This window comes from Protopterus annectens, chromosome 7.part0, assembly GCF_019279795.1.
Source record: "Protopterus annectens isolate FY-2018-M chromosome 7.part0, PAN1.0, whole genome shotgun sequence".
Taxonomy (NCBI): Eukaryota; Metazoa; Chordata; order Ceratodontiformes; family Protopteridae; genus Protopterus; species Protopterus annectens.
Window position 1 is genome coordinate 1,793,982,926 of NC_056739.1, and position 19,641 is coordinate 1,794,002,566.

The 19,641-nt window shown below is 37.8% G+C and overlaps 1 protein-coding gene across 2 annotated transcripts in view; it reads right to left on the minus strand.

The window, feature by feature from the left end:
- CFAP45 (cilia and flagella associated protein 45) overlaps window positions 1-19,641 on the minus strand; it is a 613,456-nt gene that overhangs the window by 419,291 nt on the left and 174,524 nt on the right. For both annotated transcript variants that reach the window (XM_044078323.1, XM_044078324.1), the window contains exons 4-5: window positions 12,004-12,148; window positions 10,667-10,837 (exon numbers count right to left, since the gene is read on the minus strand). In XM_044078323.1, the coding sequence (XP_043934258.1) occupies window positions 10,667-10,837; window positions 12,004-12,148 (316 nt within the window). The remainder of the gene's footprint in view (window positions 1-10,666; window positions 10,838-12,003; window positions 12,149-19,641) is intronic.

The following is a 19,641-nucleotide window of genomic DNA, read 5'->3' on the forward strand; positions in this document are numbered from 1 at the left end:
ACCCATTCAGCTGTCTCCTGCAGCCCCTCTTTGATTTGAAGTCACCAGCTGCCACTGCTAAGTATGCATAATAATGCATTTGAAGACTGTTTTTGCTGGAGTCTATGCTATTTTTATGCTATTATACAATTACAAAATATTGTAAGAAACAAAAGAGATATTGACTTAACTAACACATGCTTAAAACAGATATATTTACATTTGCTGTGGTTTGCCTTTTGCTGCACTTTAGATAAAAAAAATGCATGCATGTCAGTCTTGTGACGTCATGTCTTTTCTGCGTTTAACTACTCTCATTTGATTTCTATGCCCTAGAACTGTTTTGTTAGATGAAATGGTTTTAAAATTACTATTTAAGTGGCTTGCTGTAACTGAATAAAAGTTTTTGCTGTCTACGCTTAACCATTTTGTAAAGGTAGAATAGTACATTGTAAATTATTTCTTATCAACACAGTTAACTGCTGTTTCTTTAACTGTTTACTAATCAGAATATATTTGCCAGTATTCTGTTTTGCTAACTTTAAAGCTCTTATGATGCACTTTTGAAAAAGTGTTTGCATATGTTGTCTGAACTTTTTGAACTCACTCTGACTGTGTCTTAGAAGTGTATTAAATCTTTTTGTCAGCTCACCATGAACTTCGTCTCTGTTCTTATCTGTTTTGTAATGTGCAGTGGTTTTATGCCACTTTTGTCTAGCAAGATGTACAGAAGATGTTGTAAATAACTGACTTGACTGATATTGTAACTCTGAAATTAACATTTTACATGTGGTGACAGGACATAAATGTTTACTGTGCTGTTTAAAATACCAGTCAAACATAATGCATTTACATAAAGCATTGACATCAACATTTCTCAATAAGGTACTGCATGCACTTTTGTTTTGTTTATACCAATCTTTAAAACCTAGCCAGACCTGTGCTGGACTGTCATTACTATATACCTGAAAGGTAGTTTTACATTTGACACTTTTTTGATTAATAGCATCCATGCCGTAGAGTGAGAAACAAAGAAAAGAATTACCAGTTTCTGTGTGGAAGGTGGCCAAATCTTCCGTCGAGAAAGCGTGGAAGTCCCTCATTGATTCTTCCAAAGGTTGGTCAACACAGCTGGCAGATTCAGCTGTGCAAATGTACAGGACCTGTGAAACTTGCAGAGATGCACTGTTCTGCTACTGGATACTGTGCAGAAGAAGGAGGCAAACATTTGCTTTGCAACTGGAAGTACTAACTGAATAAAATGAAAAAGTAGCTGTAGTTGTCACAAGGAGAAACCATGCGGTCCATCAACTGTGGCTCGCCATTGAAGAACTCTGTGAATTCTATGCACTTCTTTCTGTTTATTTTGCTGTTAGTTGCATTTACATGCATACACATCACAGTATATTAACTTTTAGTATGAATGGCTACTTTTAGATACTGAAGTGTACTAAGTACAATAAATACATGGAGGCAAACTGCTTCAGTAAACTGCTTTAGTTAGTACGACATTTCTGTTACGTTTGACTTTTGGTTCTACAAACACGCAACACATATGCTGTCAGCTCTCTATAACAAATTCCCAAAGTCTGTTTATGCATAGTTACATTTATACCAGAAGGTCTGGTATTTTTCTCAAAGTCAGATGTAATACAGTTCTTTCTCTGTATAACAGTTTTCCTTTGTTCCCTTGTCCTTGGTTCTTTGTACTTTGATGATCCATGGAAACTCAGTCTTGCATTATCTGAAACGTGGTGTTCCAGCACTATCTGAAACTTGATGTTACATTTCTTTACTTCATGGATGTCCTTGCAGCTGCCATCTACGTAGTTATTTTTACAGACTTTGTTTCTCGATAACATACTCCTTCACATGGATGCCAAAAATCTTAACTGTGTTATGCCAGCACATTTACTACTACTTATTTTTTAGCATTTTATTCTATTTCTAAATTAACCCTTTATATTTCATATTATTATTGCAGCTTTTATTCAAGCTAATAATCATGCTAGCAGTAGTTTGAAAAGACAGTATATACTATATAGAACGTTGTATTCTTTCATCCCCCAAGGTTGGAAAAATATGAGGAAAAGGATGTGGGGTTTCCTGCTCTAATACATCATAGTATCTGTCCATTTTAGGGGGAACATCCACCTATTCCAAAGAAAACACATTCTTTAACTTAGAAATTGTTTCCAAAAAGGAGCAAAAAACTCCATTTGTACCATTTCAGGTTCACTATTCACAGACCAAGAGTCTTGGCTACAAAACCCTCAGGTAAAATCACCTTGTTTCTGTCCACATCAGAACAATCTGAAAGAACATCCTTATCTTTCATTAATAACCAAAATTGTCTCTCAGTGACCGCAATCGGACAAGAACTCCAAGGTGCACTAATAACAGTCAGTGATTTGAAATAATTTATTATGGTATAGCAATGGGGGCTGCTATGGCTCCCAGCATAGCTAACATAGCCCTGGGCAAGTGGGAGGAGGACTTTGTTTTAAACAACACAGACTACATGCAGCATATCACATGCTATTTACGTGTTATTGATATCTTTATTGTGTGGGAAGGTGACACCTTGCAGCTTGGAGATTTTGTCAGTTACCTCAATCAAACAACCCCCTTCCTGAAGTTTACCTCTTCCCATAGCAATACTTCAACTACTTTCTTAGATATGCAGATTTCCAAGGACACCAACAATAACAGAATCACTACTGATCTATTCAGAAAACCAATGAGGGTTAACTTATTACTCCACAGTAAAAGTCTACATCCTACAAAAGCAAAGTATAATGTAGTGAAGTCCCAAGGCTATAGATTAACTAGAATTACCACAGAGATGGAAGAATTTTTGAGAAACCTGAACAATGTAAAGAATGATTTTCTAGTGAGAGGCTATGAAAGTCAAATGTTAAAAAACATCCTGGAACCCATTATAGAACTAAAAAGGACTGAAGCACCTTCACTCAACTTCCCCAGTAGGAGAATGTTAAGAAATTCCATAGAGAATAACACATGCAAAAATAGCTGCATCCTGACATACACTTTGGATTATCACAGTATCAAAAATGTTATTGAAGAAAACTGGGACATTGTCACAGGAAACCTTTTTCTGATTAACATCTTCATAGATTAGTACTAAGCTAACTGCCCTTGCGAGCCATTTTAAGCCTAGCCAATTATCCCTTGTGAGATTCAAACCCTGCATCTTGTGTTTGTAAGGCAAACCCCCTTAGGTGAAGCCCCATCCTTTGTTTATAGGAGGGCCGGGAACATTAGAAGTTTTGTTGAATTTAAACCTAGACCATATGAGAGAAACACTAAAAGATGTGAAACTAATTGTACATTTTGTATATTTATACAGCAAGGTGATAGGTTTTATTGCCTTATTTAAAGAAAATCATTAAGACCAGTGCAAGGGGTGACTGTAACACTAGAAAAGTAATTTAAAGGGCACAGTGCAGTGAATGTGATGCATTCTATGCTGGCAGGACTGTAAATAAACTCAAGCGTAGGATTTCATGTCATCTGTCAGAAATCCGCTCTGGATGTAAAAAAAATGCACTAGCCAAACACCTTTCTCTTCATAAAAGACACATAGGTTTTTAGTTCCAGATCCTGGATCTCATAGACATGGGTGATCTTGAAGGAGACATCCCGAATATTCTGGAGAAACATGAACTCGTGGCAATTAAAGCTGAACTCTTTTAGGATGCCTGGACTAAACTACTGCTGTTCAGTTAAGAGTGCACTGGAACTTAGAAAATTGCCACATTGTTTACATGACTAATTTTATTTTACTTTATTTTATCAGTTGGTTTTAAATACCATTTTAAATCAGTTGAAATTTAAGTATATATTTTGTTTCCATCATCATACTTAAATTTTTTTTCTTATTTTTCTTTTTCTGGTTCTCTTTTTTCCACTTTATTCAAAGTGATGTGTAATAACAATGCTAATTATACAATTATATATATTTTTATAGATAGTTTTTAGGGTTCTTGTACACAGACCTGAAGAAGTCTAGAAGGACGAAGGTGATCTTTGTTAACAATAGGTTATGAAAATAGAATATGATTTTTACATGCAAAGTGTATATGTATATGTTTATATATATTATGTGATTGCCAAATGGACTAAGGTTGATATATTTCCAGCCATATAGTATATTGGCTTGGATAAAATCACAGACTTAATAATCTGGTTAAATAAGAAGTACCACAGCATTATAAATTTTATTTAAAGTACATAAGGGTTATATTATTATGACAGGACCAGCTCAAATGTCACACTGATGGCGGAAGGGATGTTAATTTAACACGTGTATCAATAACACTTTGTTTTATAGCACAATAAACCACTCCCTTGCCTGATAAAAAGTATATATTATTATGAATCCCCAAATGATGTGGATATTCTACAAAAAGGCCTTACAGAAACAGATGCCTGGTGCCAGAGCCATGGGCTCAAGCTTAATGCCAAGAAATGTATAGTTATCCTCTTTGGAAAAAAAAAACATGTACCCCCATGAATTACCACATAGGTGGCAGGATGCTAAACATCGAAAGTGTGATGAGAGACTTAGGGACACAGGTGGACAGTGGTCTCACTTTCGATAACCACATCACCACAATAGTCAGGAAATCCCTCTATGTGGCACACCTCATCACTAAGGGCTTTTCATCCAGAAAAAAGGAGGCCATTGTCCCACTGTACTCATCCCTCATTAGACCCATTATAGAGTATAATGCCCCGTTTAGTATGTACTTCACAAGACATCTGCAACAGCTGGAAAGGCCACAGAAATATCTAACTGAAAGAATCACAGGCCTAAAGCAGATGCCATATGCTGACCGTCTAAAAAATAAACTCCAGCTATACTCTGTGGCATATCGTCTACTCAGAGGCGATCTCTGCTTAACATACAAGGCCATGTCAAACCCTGAGCTGTTGGACATGCTCCAGTTAAAGAAATCCCAATCCCTCAGAGCCACATGCTCCAGGGATCTAAACCTTGTCATCACAATGAACAAAACATGCTGGAGGGATAGGTTCCTGACCCAGAGACTCCCCATACTCTGGAATAGACTGCCCATACATGTCAAGCAGAGTGCCTCATTGGCCCTCTTCAAAAGGAGCCTTGATGATTGGATGGGAGATAGGAAATTCACTCCGGGGATCATGTCAGTTACCCTGCTAGACAGGGGCCCAGAGAAGTAAATATTGTGGGAAGAAATATCCAGGGAATTGTTATGGCTAGGCTTGCATAGGCCCTAGGGCCGATAGTCTAGTACCAACCTATGAACCTATATATATATTTAGAAAGCTTGTGAGGAATCTATTACTCTATTTTTGTTTTACTTGGATCACTTGTCTGTGTACTTAATAAAGGATTTTTGACTAGAAACAGACAGCCTGCCTTGCTTGGATTGCTTTCAAATACTTAGTAATGCTGTACAATTATATATATTTTTTTACTTAAGGCGAGTTTAAGTTCGATACTTCTACTACTTTTGTCTGATCTGATTAATATACAGTGATTAACTAGAGATATATGGACTGAATATTTTCCCCAGAGAGAAGTTTCTTATACTGTTTTGAAATAATTTATTTCAAATCAGTTTAGCTCTTTCATCCCAAAAAGAGACTTCATTACAACTGAAACTGTAAAGCAGTTACCAGCTTTTAAAAACTAAGCACTAAGCAGCTTGGTAAATTAAATTACATCACTTTCTTTCACTTAAATAACACTAAGCAAATGTCCACATAAGTAAGTGTATAAAAACTTTGTAAAAGCTAACAGCTTACCACCAACAACAAACAATAAACCTCAAAAGGAAGATTAAAAAATGCATATAATTATATACATCAATATTATTAACAATAAATACTTAAAATATCCATATCTTCATAAATAATGGTAATTCATGAAATACATGCTAATGAAAATACAAAAATATCTGTAAACTTCATAACCATTCATTCACCATGAATTAACAGAGAAACTCGCTAAAATTTCACTACCCTTAATTTTAATACAGGTACTAAGGAGACCTCTTCATTTAATCCCGGGGGGGGTACATGCATTTAACCTTAATTGCCAGATCAGCTCTTTATATTCCCATATTTCCCACTGTCTACTTGTTACTCAAAACAGAAATGAGCTGCAATTACAACGCAATGTGTGCTTATAAAGTGCATTAGTCATAAGCTACTTCTTAATATCATAATAATGCTCATTTAATCATGCTTTCAGGGCCCTTTTGGTCTTCCCCACATAGAAAAAAAGCATTCTGAACAATAAGCTAAATAAACTACTCCTTTTAACCAACAATTAAAATGATGACTCCCCTGAAGTGTTTTACACAAGGAAGGTATATTTAGAGATTCTAAATGGGATATGTAGGGGCACTGTTTGCACATTCTACACCTAAATGTTCCTCTTCGTTTGGAAATTCTATCAATGTTATGATTATTATTCTTTTGTCTTTCCAAAATATTTTTAATGTTTTCTCCCCTTTTCTATTTAAACAAAGGGGTTTTAGACAAACAGTGTAAAGTGTTTGGCATTTGAAAAAATATTCCAATATTTTAGAATAATTCCCTGTATAACCCTAGAATGTTGGCTGTATTTAAAAAAAAGTACCCAGTTATAGTTAGCTATATTGGTTTTGTTAAAAATGCCCAGTTATAATCAGCTATATTGATTTCATTAACTGAGTCTCATGAGGCAATGTTGTTATCATTGTTTCTCCCAAGTAATGCAGTATATTTAGCCCCCTAGCCATTACGAACCTCATGCAGCACCTCAAATACTAAGGTGGCAGTGTAACCACGCTGTATAAAAAACTCTTTAATTCTATCCACCTCCACCATAAAGTCACTGTACTTAGATGTCATCCTTTCCAGCATGACTAGCTGCCCTTTAATAATAATTCTCTTTTGGTGTGGTGGATGCCCAATCAAATAATGTAAGTAAGAATTAGAAAAATGTTCTTTCCTGCAGATCTTTAACGTAAAATTCCTAGTGTCAAAATTCTTTTGAATACTTACATCCAAGTAATTGATGGATTCAAAACCAAAATTGCTTGTGAATTTTAAAAACATGATCATTGGTTAGGTCTAAACCACTGTAATTAAAAATGTTAAAGTTATCCTGCAAATGTATAACACATTGGATGGAATACTATGACTGTCATTAATAGTAAGATTCTTAATTTGGGGAATAATCAATTCAACTTTCTCCCCCTCCCTCTGGTTGCATTCTCAAATAATTCTGCCTGTTCCGCAACCTTTCTGAATGTCTCAGTGGGGGATATGCTAAAGGGTCATTCAAATCATAACCAGAACCTTCATTGGTATTGTAACTGTGACAAAGGGTGATACTGTCAGCACAGCTATCTGAAATTTTGTAAATAATTATATGTAATTTGTGAATGTCAACATGATTTACATATAAGTGTGGCAAAGGGAGATACTACCTGCAAAGTTATCTGGAATTTTGTTAATAATTATATGCCATTTATGAATATCAACATGATTTATATAGAAGTGTGACAAAGGGGGAGATGCTGTTAACACAGGTATCTGGAATTTTGTAAATGGTTGTGTGTCATTTGTGAATGCCAACATGCTTCATGTAAGATGCTTGTGTTACAAATGTTTTAGAAATGTATAATATGTATATATCAAACTAGGTTTGTACAGACGTGTGTTGAAAAGATATTTGATACAGTACTGAGCTTAAAAATGGATCCACGGTGTGCCATGCTGGAAAAGAACAGAAATGTACATGCACTATTGTAACTGTCTAAATGTATATATTGTAACGGTGGAAACTGGGATACAGGAGGTTAACCTCAGTCTAGTAAATTTCAGAAAAATTGCCAAAATTAAATTACTTCATGGCAGCAAGGAGACAGAATTACTACAACTAGGGAACTTTCTGTACTGTCTTGGAAGTGTTTTATTGTTTTATGACTTCCAGCATGTATCATAAATCTGAGGAAAAACCCTTGTCTATGTATTTTCACAGGTAGATGCTATATGCTACCCACTACCATCAATGGTTGTTTTGGGGCCTGGAAACTAGGAGTCAGATGACAAGAAATTATGTCATTCTGCAAGCTAGCCCAGCAGTAATATTTGAGATATTAATTTGAGAGGTCTCGTAGAGAGACAGCATTCTGTATTCTGTCTTTGACCTGACAACATCAGCTAGATCATCCATTCACCACATCTGCCTTACTCTGTAAGTAAGTTAACTAGGGTATAGTAATTCACTTAGATTTAGTCAGGAATATAGTGAAGCATGCTTTAGATTTTTTCTTCATTTATTTGAGACTGTCCTGCAATGTTGTTTTAAATATTTCCTGTGATTTTGAACTCTGATGTCACCGTAAATATATACTTAGTATTGTCTTGTTCTTTTATTATTAAATATATTTAAACATTTCATTGTGGCTGATCTGTCTAGAGATGTTTAGGTTCTGAGAGTACTTGCATATTTATTTGGTGACACTGTGTAGGCCACTCCTAATAGCCTTGCCCTTGGTCAAACCATTTGTATTAACAGTAACATTACACAGTAAGACTGGATACCCTTTGTTAAGGGACTTAAAGTAGCTGATAAGGGGTTCTGGTGGCAGTGATAACTACCTTATAGTCTGGGCAGAAGGGGGAATAGCTAGTAAACCTGCGCCAGCCTTTCCCAGGTGTGTGTGTGTGTGTGTGTGTGTGTGTGTGTGTATATATGTACAAATCAAATCTCAACGAGTGTGTGTCAGCTGCTTGGAGCAGGGACACAAAGCACTGGTTTCATAGAGAGGGTGTGGGAGGACTTAGCTTGGAACCACAGCTAAGGACTCAACTATGAGCTGTGCCAGTGGGGAATCTTATTCAGGGTTTGGACAGATATAGTGAGGAACCAGGTCCTGGACTGAGCATGTTCCTGGGTGCTTTTAAGGGAAATTGTTCTTGATGCAGACAGGTCTGCATCTGGAAATACTGACTATCCTTTTGTATTCCAAGTGCACATCGCTCTCTAGTGTCAGTAGTGAGGAATCAGGCTCCTTGATTACTGGCCCAGGATGGGGACGTCATACACAGCAAGTAATTTAAATGCACCCAGTAAAATTAAGTAAAAAAGCAGCAGTCAATAATTATGCTAAAAAATAACACCCTCAAAGTAAACAGTTAAATAAAACTGTATTAGAAAAACTAAGATGAAGTTTACATGAACATACACATACATATATAAAACACTTCTGCCCAATTAGATATGCTTTCCAATTAACAAAAAATAACACAAATTCAGAATTTAAATTAAAAACTTGTCTCTGATTTCCAGAAGCCTCGGGAGACAAACCTAGAAAGCAGTTGCTACAGAATAGCAGTACTTCAAGGAATGGCCACCAATAGTACTAAAAAGTCATAATCTTAAAGAGACATTCCATAGTTCTGTCAAAAATAGTTAAAAAATAAAAAATACTCTGCAAAAATCCAAATAATTGTGAAAGGGTTCCCTAAAGGTGACTTATCTGTCCAGAAGGAAGCTTTAGCATGACTGCTGTTCCAGAGAAGTCTCAGAGATGCATCTGCATGAGGTGGCAAAAAAACTACTGAAGATTTTTAGTCACTCTGGCTGATTATATAGTTCCCTCCAAAATGGTACTAACATATAAAATCAGCCAGAGTGGCAGAGTGGGAGGGGATCAGGACTCTTGGAAGCTGGCTGGTTGCTGTGTCTTTGGCAGGATATACTGTAAGCTACTACAACAGTGGAATGATGAATGTAAGAGTATATATTTTTTTTTTGTTAAGATAAGAGTATTTTTATGAAGCCACTACATTGAGAACTGCTGAGACTAAAGAGACTAATCTTAAGTTTGTGTCATACAAACCAGGTAACACATGTGGTAGTTACCTACTCACACTTACTTACAAGGCCTAGGAAGAAGTGTTGGATAATGAACTTGAAATGTTATCAGTTAAAGTTTAGCTGCCCATCACAGAGGAAAAAACAAAAACATTTCAAGATATATAGTGAAAATGGCATGGAACCAGGACTCCTAGGGATGGTGTGTTAAAATGCAGAGTCACCTTTTTACATGTACCTTATATGTCATGGTATGAGGTGAGTCTAGTGTCATGCTGCACTTTCTTAGGTAAAATGCAAAGGTACACTCTGGCAAAGGTGCATTAAAAGGATTTCACTTGTTTTACACTACTGTGACAGGGAAATTAAATGGTTTAGAGTTAGTCCGAGAAACCTACTGAGACTTGTCTATTATGATGAGGAAAGGAGGGCTTACAGCATAGTTTCTTTTCAAGTTTGTGTATAATATCATCATAAAAATAAACTGCATAAGAATTGTACAAGATAATGAAGACAGCAGTACCAAAGTGGGTTGTGACATTGTTGGCAAAATAAAGTGGGAAAGCTTTACATACATAGCACAAATAGGGAAATGATGCTGAGGAATGAAGCGGTGTGTTGGCATAGGTAATATGTCATAATATCTATATTTAACCATACTGTATAATGACATTTGTCTTGTGTCCTCTTCCTTTTCCTCTGTGGGTCATGTATTGCTCAGTCAAGTGCTTTAGGATCTCTTTTAGGAATATGCACTGAGATAGTACTTATAAAAGCTGAATGTTATAATACAGTGATGCTTACCTCATTTAGTTGCTTAATCTCATCTTCCTGCTCCATCCTCATGGCATTGGCATGCTGTAAAATATATTCAGCCCGTTGGCGTGCTTCCTCTTCCAACTCTGTCAACTTCTCATTCTTCCTCCTCTTCATTTCCTGCTGCTTCATGAAGTTCTTTCGGTCGTTTGATGCCTCCTGTGGGAAGTAAATGCAGAAGTTGACATGTTCAGCTTTGAAACATTTCGGCCTTGTGGGTTTCAGATGCACACTATATATCCTTCAGGTACTCTATGTGTTGAACCGTTTATGATGTACACAAAAACACAACCACATTAACTCTTGTGATGAAACCAGCAAATCATGTCTCGCTAATGAAACATAATCAAACTTCACTAATTATAGTTAAGTAATTATGTATATTAGAATGCATAAGGAAAAGCAGGAATAAAAGACACAGCAATAACTTACCTTGTTTGCCCTGGATATTAGTGAACCAATGTTTTAATGAACAAGCTGAAGTATATTACTAAGATGGACAGAACAAAATTGCTTAAAAGCCAATTACAGCATTTATAGGTTCATCGGTTTATAGGTAAGGACTAGGCTAGCCAGATTCCTTTATTGTGCTCAAAATAACCTATTCCATTTGGTTTTAGATAGGTCTTACCCATCCCATGGTCAATAATTATATACTACCTCTACTGAGAATAACTGTTCTCATACAATAAATAATATGAGGGAACCCAAGCAGGGGACAAAATCATTTAGGTGTTGCCTCTGTCCATTAGTAGTACAGGGGCAGTCCTGGGTTAAACTTTTTATTTCTCAGCCACAGATCTAAGTTGCACTTGAAAATGGACAGGGATGAACTTTGTTTTATGTGGATGAGGAGTCTGTTTCACAGAAGTGGTATCCTCTACAAGATTTACATATCCCTCCAAACCATTCTGTTGGTGTTGCAGAAGAGGTTTAGATCCTTACACCAAGTATTTCTGATGCCATATGACTTGCTGATGGGGTCAGAGGATGTCTTGTATGCCAGACACAGGTCACCTCTTAGCAGTCTGTACAATACTAATTCAGTAGGCTCCTTTAATGATTTGTAGAACTACAAATTATAAAGAGGCTATAAATTACAATGTGCATTTTACTATGAAGCACAACAGTGCCTGAATCATAGACTTAGAGATTATACTGACATTATACAATGATATGTTCCATACTGTCACAAGGGTAATTCATCCATTTTAGCTGGTGTACAAACCAACTGTGTCTCCTGTTTTGTGAACCAAAATATTAATCTCCCATTCAAACTAGGGATGACTACTTTGGCTATGTAATAAGCATTTGACTAAACGTACCATGATTGCCTCTTTCTGCTCCTTCCAAGCCTGCTCAAATGACTCCCTCTCTTTCTTTGTCAGATAGTAGGAAGCTGACTTGATCCGACTGAACTCTGAAGGAGACATGATGACAGAAAGTCCCGATGGGTCTTCTGAGGGAACACTAAATTCAGAATAAACATAAGACATCTAAGAAAAGAGAAATAGCACAATTTCATATTTAAATTAGTTTTACATGTCAAATGGCACATATGTGGATGACTTCAGAAGTCCTTCATTGGATAGTAAGTAGTCACTCAGTAGCACAATCTCTGAAATACTTACAGTTTTTGTATTCTTGAATAATGTACTGTATAAATTAATAGCAGCATACAATGGCAATGAGCCTGTATTACATAAATGTGAAGTAACCAAAAGTTATGTACTCACCATAATGATGTTTCTGCATTGTCTGTCTTCATCCTTCTAAAACCTTTAGGTTTCAGATCCAACCTCAGATCTGACTTTGGTCACTTCTCAGACTTTGGATCCATAACTCAAGCCCCTCCCCTTACCCATAAACCTCTCCAAAGCCCCATAAAACTTCAGATCTCCTTTGCCACAATAGCGCAAGCATTTTTGAAGACAAGTGCTTGCTTTTTGTTTACTTGATTTTCTTTTTAGATCTTGACCTCTTTTCTGCTATGTCCTATCCTCCACAGTTTATTATATAAAAAAAAAAATGCAGCATACTTTGAGAATACTATTACACTACTTTGAGTGACTAAAGTAAACCCAAATGTTGAGGAATGGATGAAAAGGACATCAGATTTCTAGTTTCTGGTTTACTACTCAAATGCTCCATATCAAGGCAAATAGCACACACATGCTTCCATTATTTGCACTTCTTAAAACCTGTCTTTGTTTTCTTCCGAACTCAGCCTAAACTTGCTCAGAAAACACAACAACAACAACAACAACCACAACAAAAATGACAACAATCCACAGTCCTACAAGAACTAGAGGATAAGAAATGTAAGAAACAACCACTAAAAAAGTGATAAGAAAAGCGTAAGTTTATTTTTATTTTTGTTTGTTTGTTTATTTTCTGACAAGGGACAAAGGGGGAAGAAGGAAGGAAAAGTAAGGTCTGAAAAATGGAGATGAAAGTATTCAAGAGACCAAGAAAACTTTTCTAAGATGTTTATTTATAGAGCCTAATTGTAGCTTTCTGAAGAAAAAAAGTAAAGACAGAAGGCACTTATCTGTCTTAAATCAAAGGTAATTCCCTCCCCGACTTAAGCTCGTCATAGCTGTAATGGTAACAATGAGATCTGGAGTTCTGTCCTAGGAGCAGACATTTATGTGACAAAGGAGAGTTCTGGAATGCATGAAGAGCCATTGCCAAAAAGAAAGGTGACAAGGTAACCAGTCTAAGTGTACCATTGTCAGGAAAGAAGCGGATTAAATAAAGTGCTTTAACCATTTTTTGTTTTTAGTTTTTGCACTGATATTACTGCTCAGCTCAGTAAGCTGAGTAACAAATCAGTGAGGAAGTCAGATGCACCAGGCCAGCTGCTAATACCTGGATCTGGTTTCATAATTTATGTAGCTGGGACCAGCCCATGCACAGTTAGGATAGTGCTTCTGAATCACATGTGATCCTGGGTGAAGTGATCCTGGGGGAAGTCATTTGCATGCTTGTTCAGTGAACAGTGTACTGGGGCTACAAAATGGGGCAATGACCACTTTATGAATCACAAGGTGGGATGATACAATGTTCTACTGCATATCAGCCCTATACTATGTGGCATAAAGGACAAATTATTATTCCAGGGATAAAAATTCAAAGGGGGATATTCCAAGGTGACTCTCTGTCACTGCTGCTATTCTATCTTGCCCTTAACCCACAGGTTCATAGGAGGTTACTAGGCTACCAGCCTTGAGGCCCTTATAAGCCTAGCCAAGGGTTTAGCCCATGATTATACAAGTCAGCATACAATGCCCCTGTCCAGCAGGGACACAGGTGGAATCCCAGGGATATATTTTCTGTTTCCTATCCAGTTATCCAGGCTGTACTTTAAAAGGGGTAAAGAGGTACTCTGCTTGATATGGACAGGGAGTCTATTCCACAGATGGGGGAGTCTCTGGGACACAAATCTGTTCAGCCAACAAGTCCTGTTGATGTCACAGACCAGGTTGAGGCTATGTGTGTGGGTTAATCGAGTGGAGCTTTAATTGCGGATATGCAGCAGTCCCATCAAGGAGGGGGTCTGTGATCACCTTGTATACCAGACAGAGGTCACCTCTGAGGCGTCTGTATGAAACTGAGTAGAGGGACAGGGTTTTTAGCCTATCTGTGTATGGTAGATGTTTGAGGTCCTGGAGTCTCCTGGTAGGGAACCTCTCTGGTCTCTCCAGCTGCTGCATGTGCTTTGCGAGGTACATGCCAAAAGTGGAATTGTACTCAATAATGGGCATTATAAGGGAAGAATACAGGGATGTTATGACCTCCTTGTCCATGGATGAGATACCCTTACTTATGAGGTGGGCCATGTAGAAGGCTTTCCGTACAATGGAAGCAACATGGTGGTCAAAAGTCAGGCTGCTATCAACCTGGGTGCCCAAATCCCTCACAACTGATTGCATGCTGAGGACGTTGTTATTAATGTGATCATTTGTGGGGATGTCACTTTCCCCAGAGGGGATGATGATGCATTTTTTGGTATTCAGTCTGAGGCCATGTTTCTGGCACCAGTCATTTGTCTGAGTGAGACCCTCTTGGAGGATGTCCACATCACTAGACAAATTGATGACAGCACCCAGATTGCAGTCATCTGCAAACTTGGTCAGCCATAGCCCATTGGTTTTGGCCTGCACCTTAGAAAAGTATATCCCATATAACAGAGGCCCCAAGACCGAATCCTGGGGTACACCGCTTGTTACGGGTCTACTGCTTGAGGTGGCTTTCAGTGAGCCAGTTTGCTACTCATCTGGTAACATATTGATTGATGCCTAGTTGAGAGAGTTTATCTATTATAGCTGAGAGGGGAATAGTGTCAAGGTAGGCAGTGTGCACCATCTTCCCCTGGTCCATGTCTTTGGTGACTGCCTCAAAGAAGTTGACCAAATTTAACAGACATGATCTCCCCTTGACGAAGCCAAACTGTGTGAGATCGAGTGTTTGGAGGTTGCCAATGTCCTTGTTAATGAGGTCCATGATAATCCATTCCATGGCCTTGCAGATCAGGCTAGTTAGGCTGATGGGTCTATAATTTCCTGGATCGGTGGATGCTCCACCTTTGTGCAAAGGGATGAAAGTAGCTGTCCTCCACTCAGCTGGGATAAAGCTTGTAGTCAGGCTTTGGTTGACTTGGGTGCCTAATAATGTTGCAAGTTCCTGCCTGAGGTCATGTAGGATGCAGCCTGGGATGTTATTGGGTCCCATGGAGGGTGTATTTTTTGCCTTTGAGAGAGCAGTGATGACCTGTTCCCTAGATATAAGGGGAAGAGGGCAGGTACTGGGGATGTCCTGATTTACTTATGGGGGGACAGAGGGGTGAAGTTTTCGCTGAATCTGTCAGCCAGTAGGTTGGCTATATCTACAGTATTTGTGTATGTGGAGTCGTCGACCACCAGTTCTGAACAGATATGGGTGTTTCCTTTGAGACTGCAGACATATGTAAAGAAGGCCTTATGATTGTCTCTAGTAGATGTGTCCAATTTGGACTCGAAGTTTGCTTTGGAGGATTTCACCGGTGACCTTATTCGCTTGTTCAGGCTAAGGAGACATCGCTTCCAATTGGGCACCTGCTGCTTCTTGGTCTTGGAAGCATTTTTTTCCTTTTGCTATAGAGTTGTTTTATTGCAGACGTCCACCAGACGGATTTATTTTTCCTTGCGGAGGATGATTTATTCCTGTCCAGTATTCCTGATTCCATGCATCTATATAATAAGCTGTCTATTTAACAGATTAGGCCATGGCTATAATTTGGCTCTTAGAAAACAACAAAATGTAAAGACTTTTCATCTTTTCTTTTTCGATGATTTAAAACTGTACAGCTCATCAGATGAGGAAATGAAAGCACAACTGCAAGTAGTCAAAACCTTCTCAGATGGTATAAAAGTGTCATTTGGTCTTGATAAATGTGCAAACTCAACCTTTAAAGCAGGAAAGCTGCAGCACCAAGAAAACATCAGTTTGGAACAAGAATGTGATATAAAAGAACCAGAGCAAGAGGGAGTTTATAAATATTTGGGATTTTATGAAGGATCACCAATAAAAATGAACAAATGTGAATAAAACATAGTAAGGAATATTTTAGAAGACTTAAATTAATTCTGAAAACAGCATTGACATGTAGGAACAAAATTCAACCGATTTGCTCTTCCTGTCCTGACTTACAGTTTTGGAGTGATTGACTGGCCCCAACACATGTTGGATAGATTAGACAGGAAAACAAGAAGGATGCTTCATGCTCACTAAATGATTTACAAAACTCAGTGCATACCAAGATTATATATTCCCCATTCTGAAGGAGGGATGGGATTCCTTGAAACTGATTATATATACAGATCTGCAATCATGGGACTGCACACATATCTGCTGACCTCACAAAACCCAAATGTAGTGAAAGTTTTGAAACATGAGAAGAATAAATCTAAAGGTATGCTGTATAGTTAAATTTTAGATTTGCAGTTCACAGACTGATATCATTTACAGAATTCCTTAATTAGCAAAGAGTAAAAAAGTCACACAGACAAACCATTTAGTAAGAAACTACAAGAAAAACCTAGCCAAGCTAGAGATTTCACTGTGTGATACCTTAAACCTCCTGTAATAGAGGCACATGGGATATATGCAAATGATCCCTTAAGGATATCAGGTGTTTCAGTAATATGGCTTATGAATGTCCATAACTTTTAACTTTTTCATTTTAAGTCTTTATGGATGCATTCAGGCCAATAAAGCCAAATCCCACTAGCTCTGAAGATGCATGTTTCAGCCTTCTTATGACCTCATCAGCAGAGCATAAGTGGAATGTTTGGCTATACTTTAGAAACACAGGGTCTATAACCCAGTTGATGTCCATAACCATTAAGGTGTCTGCAAAATATCACAACTAACATCCAAGCAAAGAGTAAAAAGGTCACACAACCAAACCAATATCCCTAAGAACATTCTGAGATTAAGAGTGTCAAAGGTCCAGATGAACTACAAAATAACTAGATTCACATGTATACCCATATTCAAGGCATCTGATGCCATTTTCCAAAAGGCTAAGGAACAGCTGAGACTCCTTGCCTGTACACCTTATCACCAGTCAAGGCTGCCTTTCTTATGAGGGTTATCCTACAATCTGCTAGTTCATTTTTCCTACACATTATCTACTTCAATTAATTAACAGACTAATTTGCTTTTAATTATCTCTTTGTTTGTAAATTACAATAAGAGCTGCTCTTCCCAGTCACTGGGCACAATTCCTTCCTATAGGTTCCTATTATACAGGTTACCAACAACAGGACAAAGCTCACTTGCTAGGCCGTGGAGTACATCTTGGCATTGGCTGTCAGAAATATTTAATTTATCTGCTGGTTCTCTTGTATAAAAAAGTCTTTCATGTCAGAGACCTTACTGTTCATTTTCTTCTGACCGACACTGCACGCAGACTCAAGCAGCTTTTTATATCTTAAAGTAAACTCTTAAATCCAGTTCATGTCTTCCTCCTTCTTGAAGTCAGCACAGTCTATAACTTCACATTCAGCTCTCATTCCAGCATTACTGAATTATTAAAATGAAGTTTTGTTATTGTTCTTTATTATATTCATCGCTAAAGAATCACACCAATTTTCGAAATTTGCCCTTGAAGATAAATAAGTTCTTTCACTGTTTCATTTGTCTGATCTGTCACTAGCTGTTAAATCATGTTCTCTTTATTTATTCTCTACACTACCTGCCAACTGTCAGCCCTCCTGCAGTCAGCTGGCCCAGTCACCCCCTTGTGGGGGTAGATTTTCAGTACACTTAAAACAGAAGACAGATTTATCGTCTCCTTCCTCCATCAAGTCAATGTAATGTTATGTGATATAATGTAAGATGAAATTTTACCATTGGATGTAATTTTAATGCTAAGCACTCCAGTTCCCTTCCCTTGTGGCTGATGTGCACTCTTGCAGATTTGGGACCCTTCAGTGAGTTCTCCTGTGGATGTCTGCATATGTATGCCCCATGAAAGCTACTGCATGAATATGGCTTGGCATGTTCTAACCCATAATACTGCGTATCATGCTCCTTTGTATGTAATTGGTAGTACTCCCGCATGCTCGACCACCTCGCCCAACCACCAGCATGGGCAGGTTGATAGTGGCCACTCACCTCCAGCCTCCCCTGCTTGGCTTCTCCAGTACCAGCATCTCTAATCAATCTTGAGTCATCTGGGTCATAGTTATGGCTACATTCCTCTACCCCGCGGAGCCAGAGATACATTTATTACAGTTTCTATTTACTCAGAGATTCTCAAATTAAATCTTTTAATGCAACCTGCTTTCATTAACCTTTGCATCCATTTATTCAGGTCATCAACTTTCTGGTGTAATACTTTAGCTATTTGTTCCAAGCTAGAAGCTCTATCCCTTTATTCTCTGTATAGGACCAAGGATCTGAACTTTTACCAACAGATAAATAATAAACTGTGAAGGGAAATGCTTATAACTCACATCATTCCAAACCTCTAGAATAAACTCTCCTTGCATGCTAAGCAATACAAATCCCGATCTTCCTTCTTTTAAAAATAACCTGGATGGCAGGATGAGCACCCACAAATTTAGTCTGGGATTGACTGGTATGGTCTTCTGGGAGATAGGAGGCATGGCTTCATAGAGGGTATTGGAAAGGCATAAGTGGTCATAAGATTAAATAGCTCTGCAATATATATGAGATCTATGAAAAGCAGCTGTCTGATTTATCATCCTCTTTCATCATAGTCTGCTCCATTCTATAAATATTTCTCTTCCTTATTTTGTCCTTAGTAATTCTCTTGTTCCCAAGTATTTAGCTTAGTGACCTATGTAACACAGCTTTCCAAATGTAATGATCAATATTGGGATGCCTAATTAAATTATCTTTACAAATATATCTGTTAACAGTAATCTGACACCTGAGAACAACTTCACAGAACATTCTAGGCAATTTATTAGTAATCGTTCCACTCTTTACCTCATTCTGTATGATAAACTCCACTAATATACCTCATTGTTTAAGGTATAAATTCTACCAGTCTTCCTATCCGCAGCAACTTTATAGTGGCTATTCACTCATAGCAGCCCATATGGTTATGTGATTTACTTTTTGTCATGTAGGATACAGTACAGTCACGTAAGTTAAACTTACCATAAAAGCAGATGCCTTAGCTACATGGGTTATATCCTGCCAACAATATCACACATGGACTGCTTCCAAAGCTTCAGGGCACCTTCCACGTGCCCAAACTATCAGGTAGCTTCAGCTGAGCTGACTAAAAGACACGTTTGGCTGCAAAGTCCTTCAAAGCTTTCCTGTCAGCAGAGACAGGGAGGCTAAGCCATGAAAGAACAATGCTAGGAACAACAAAAATAAACATCCACAGCCTGATATAAAAACACACCAAAAAACAAGGGAAATAGAGTAGTGGCCACTGC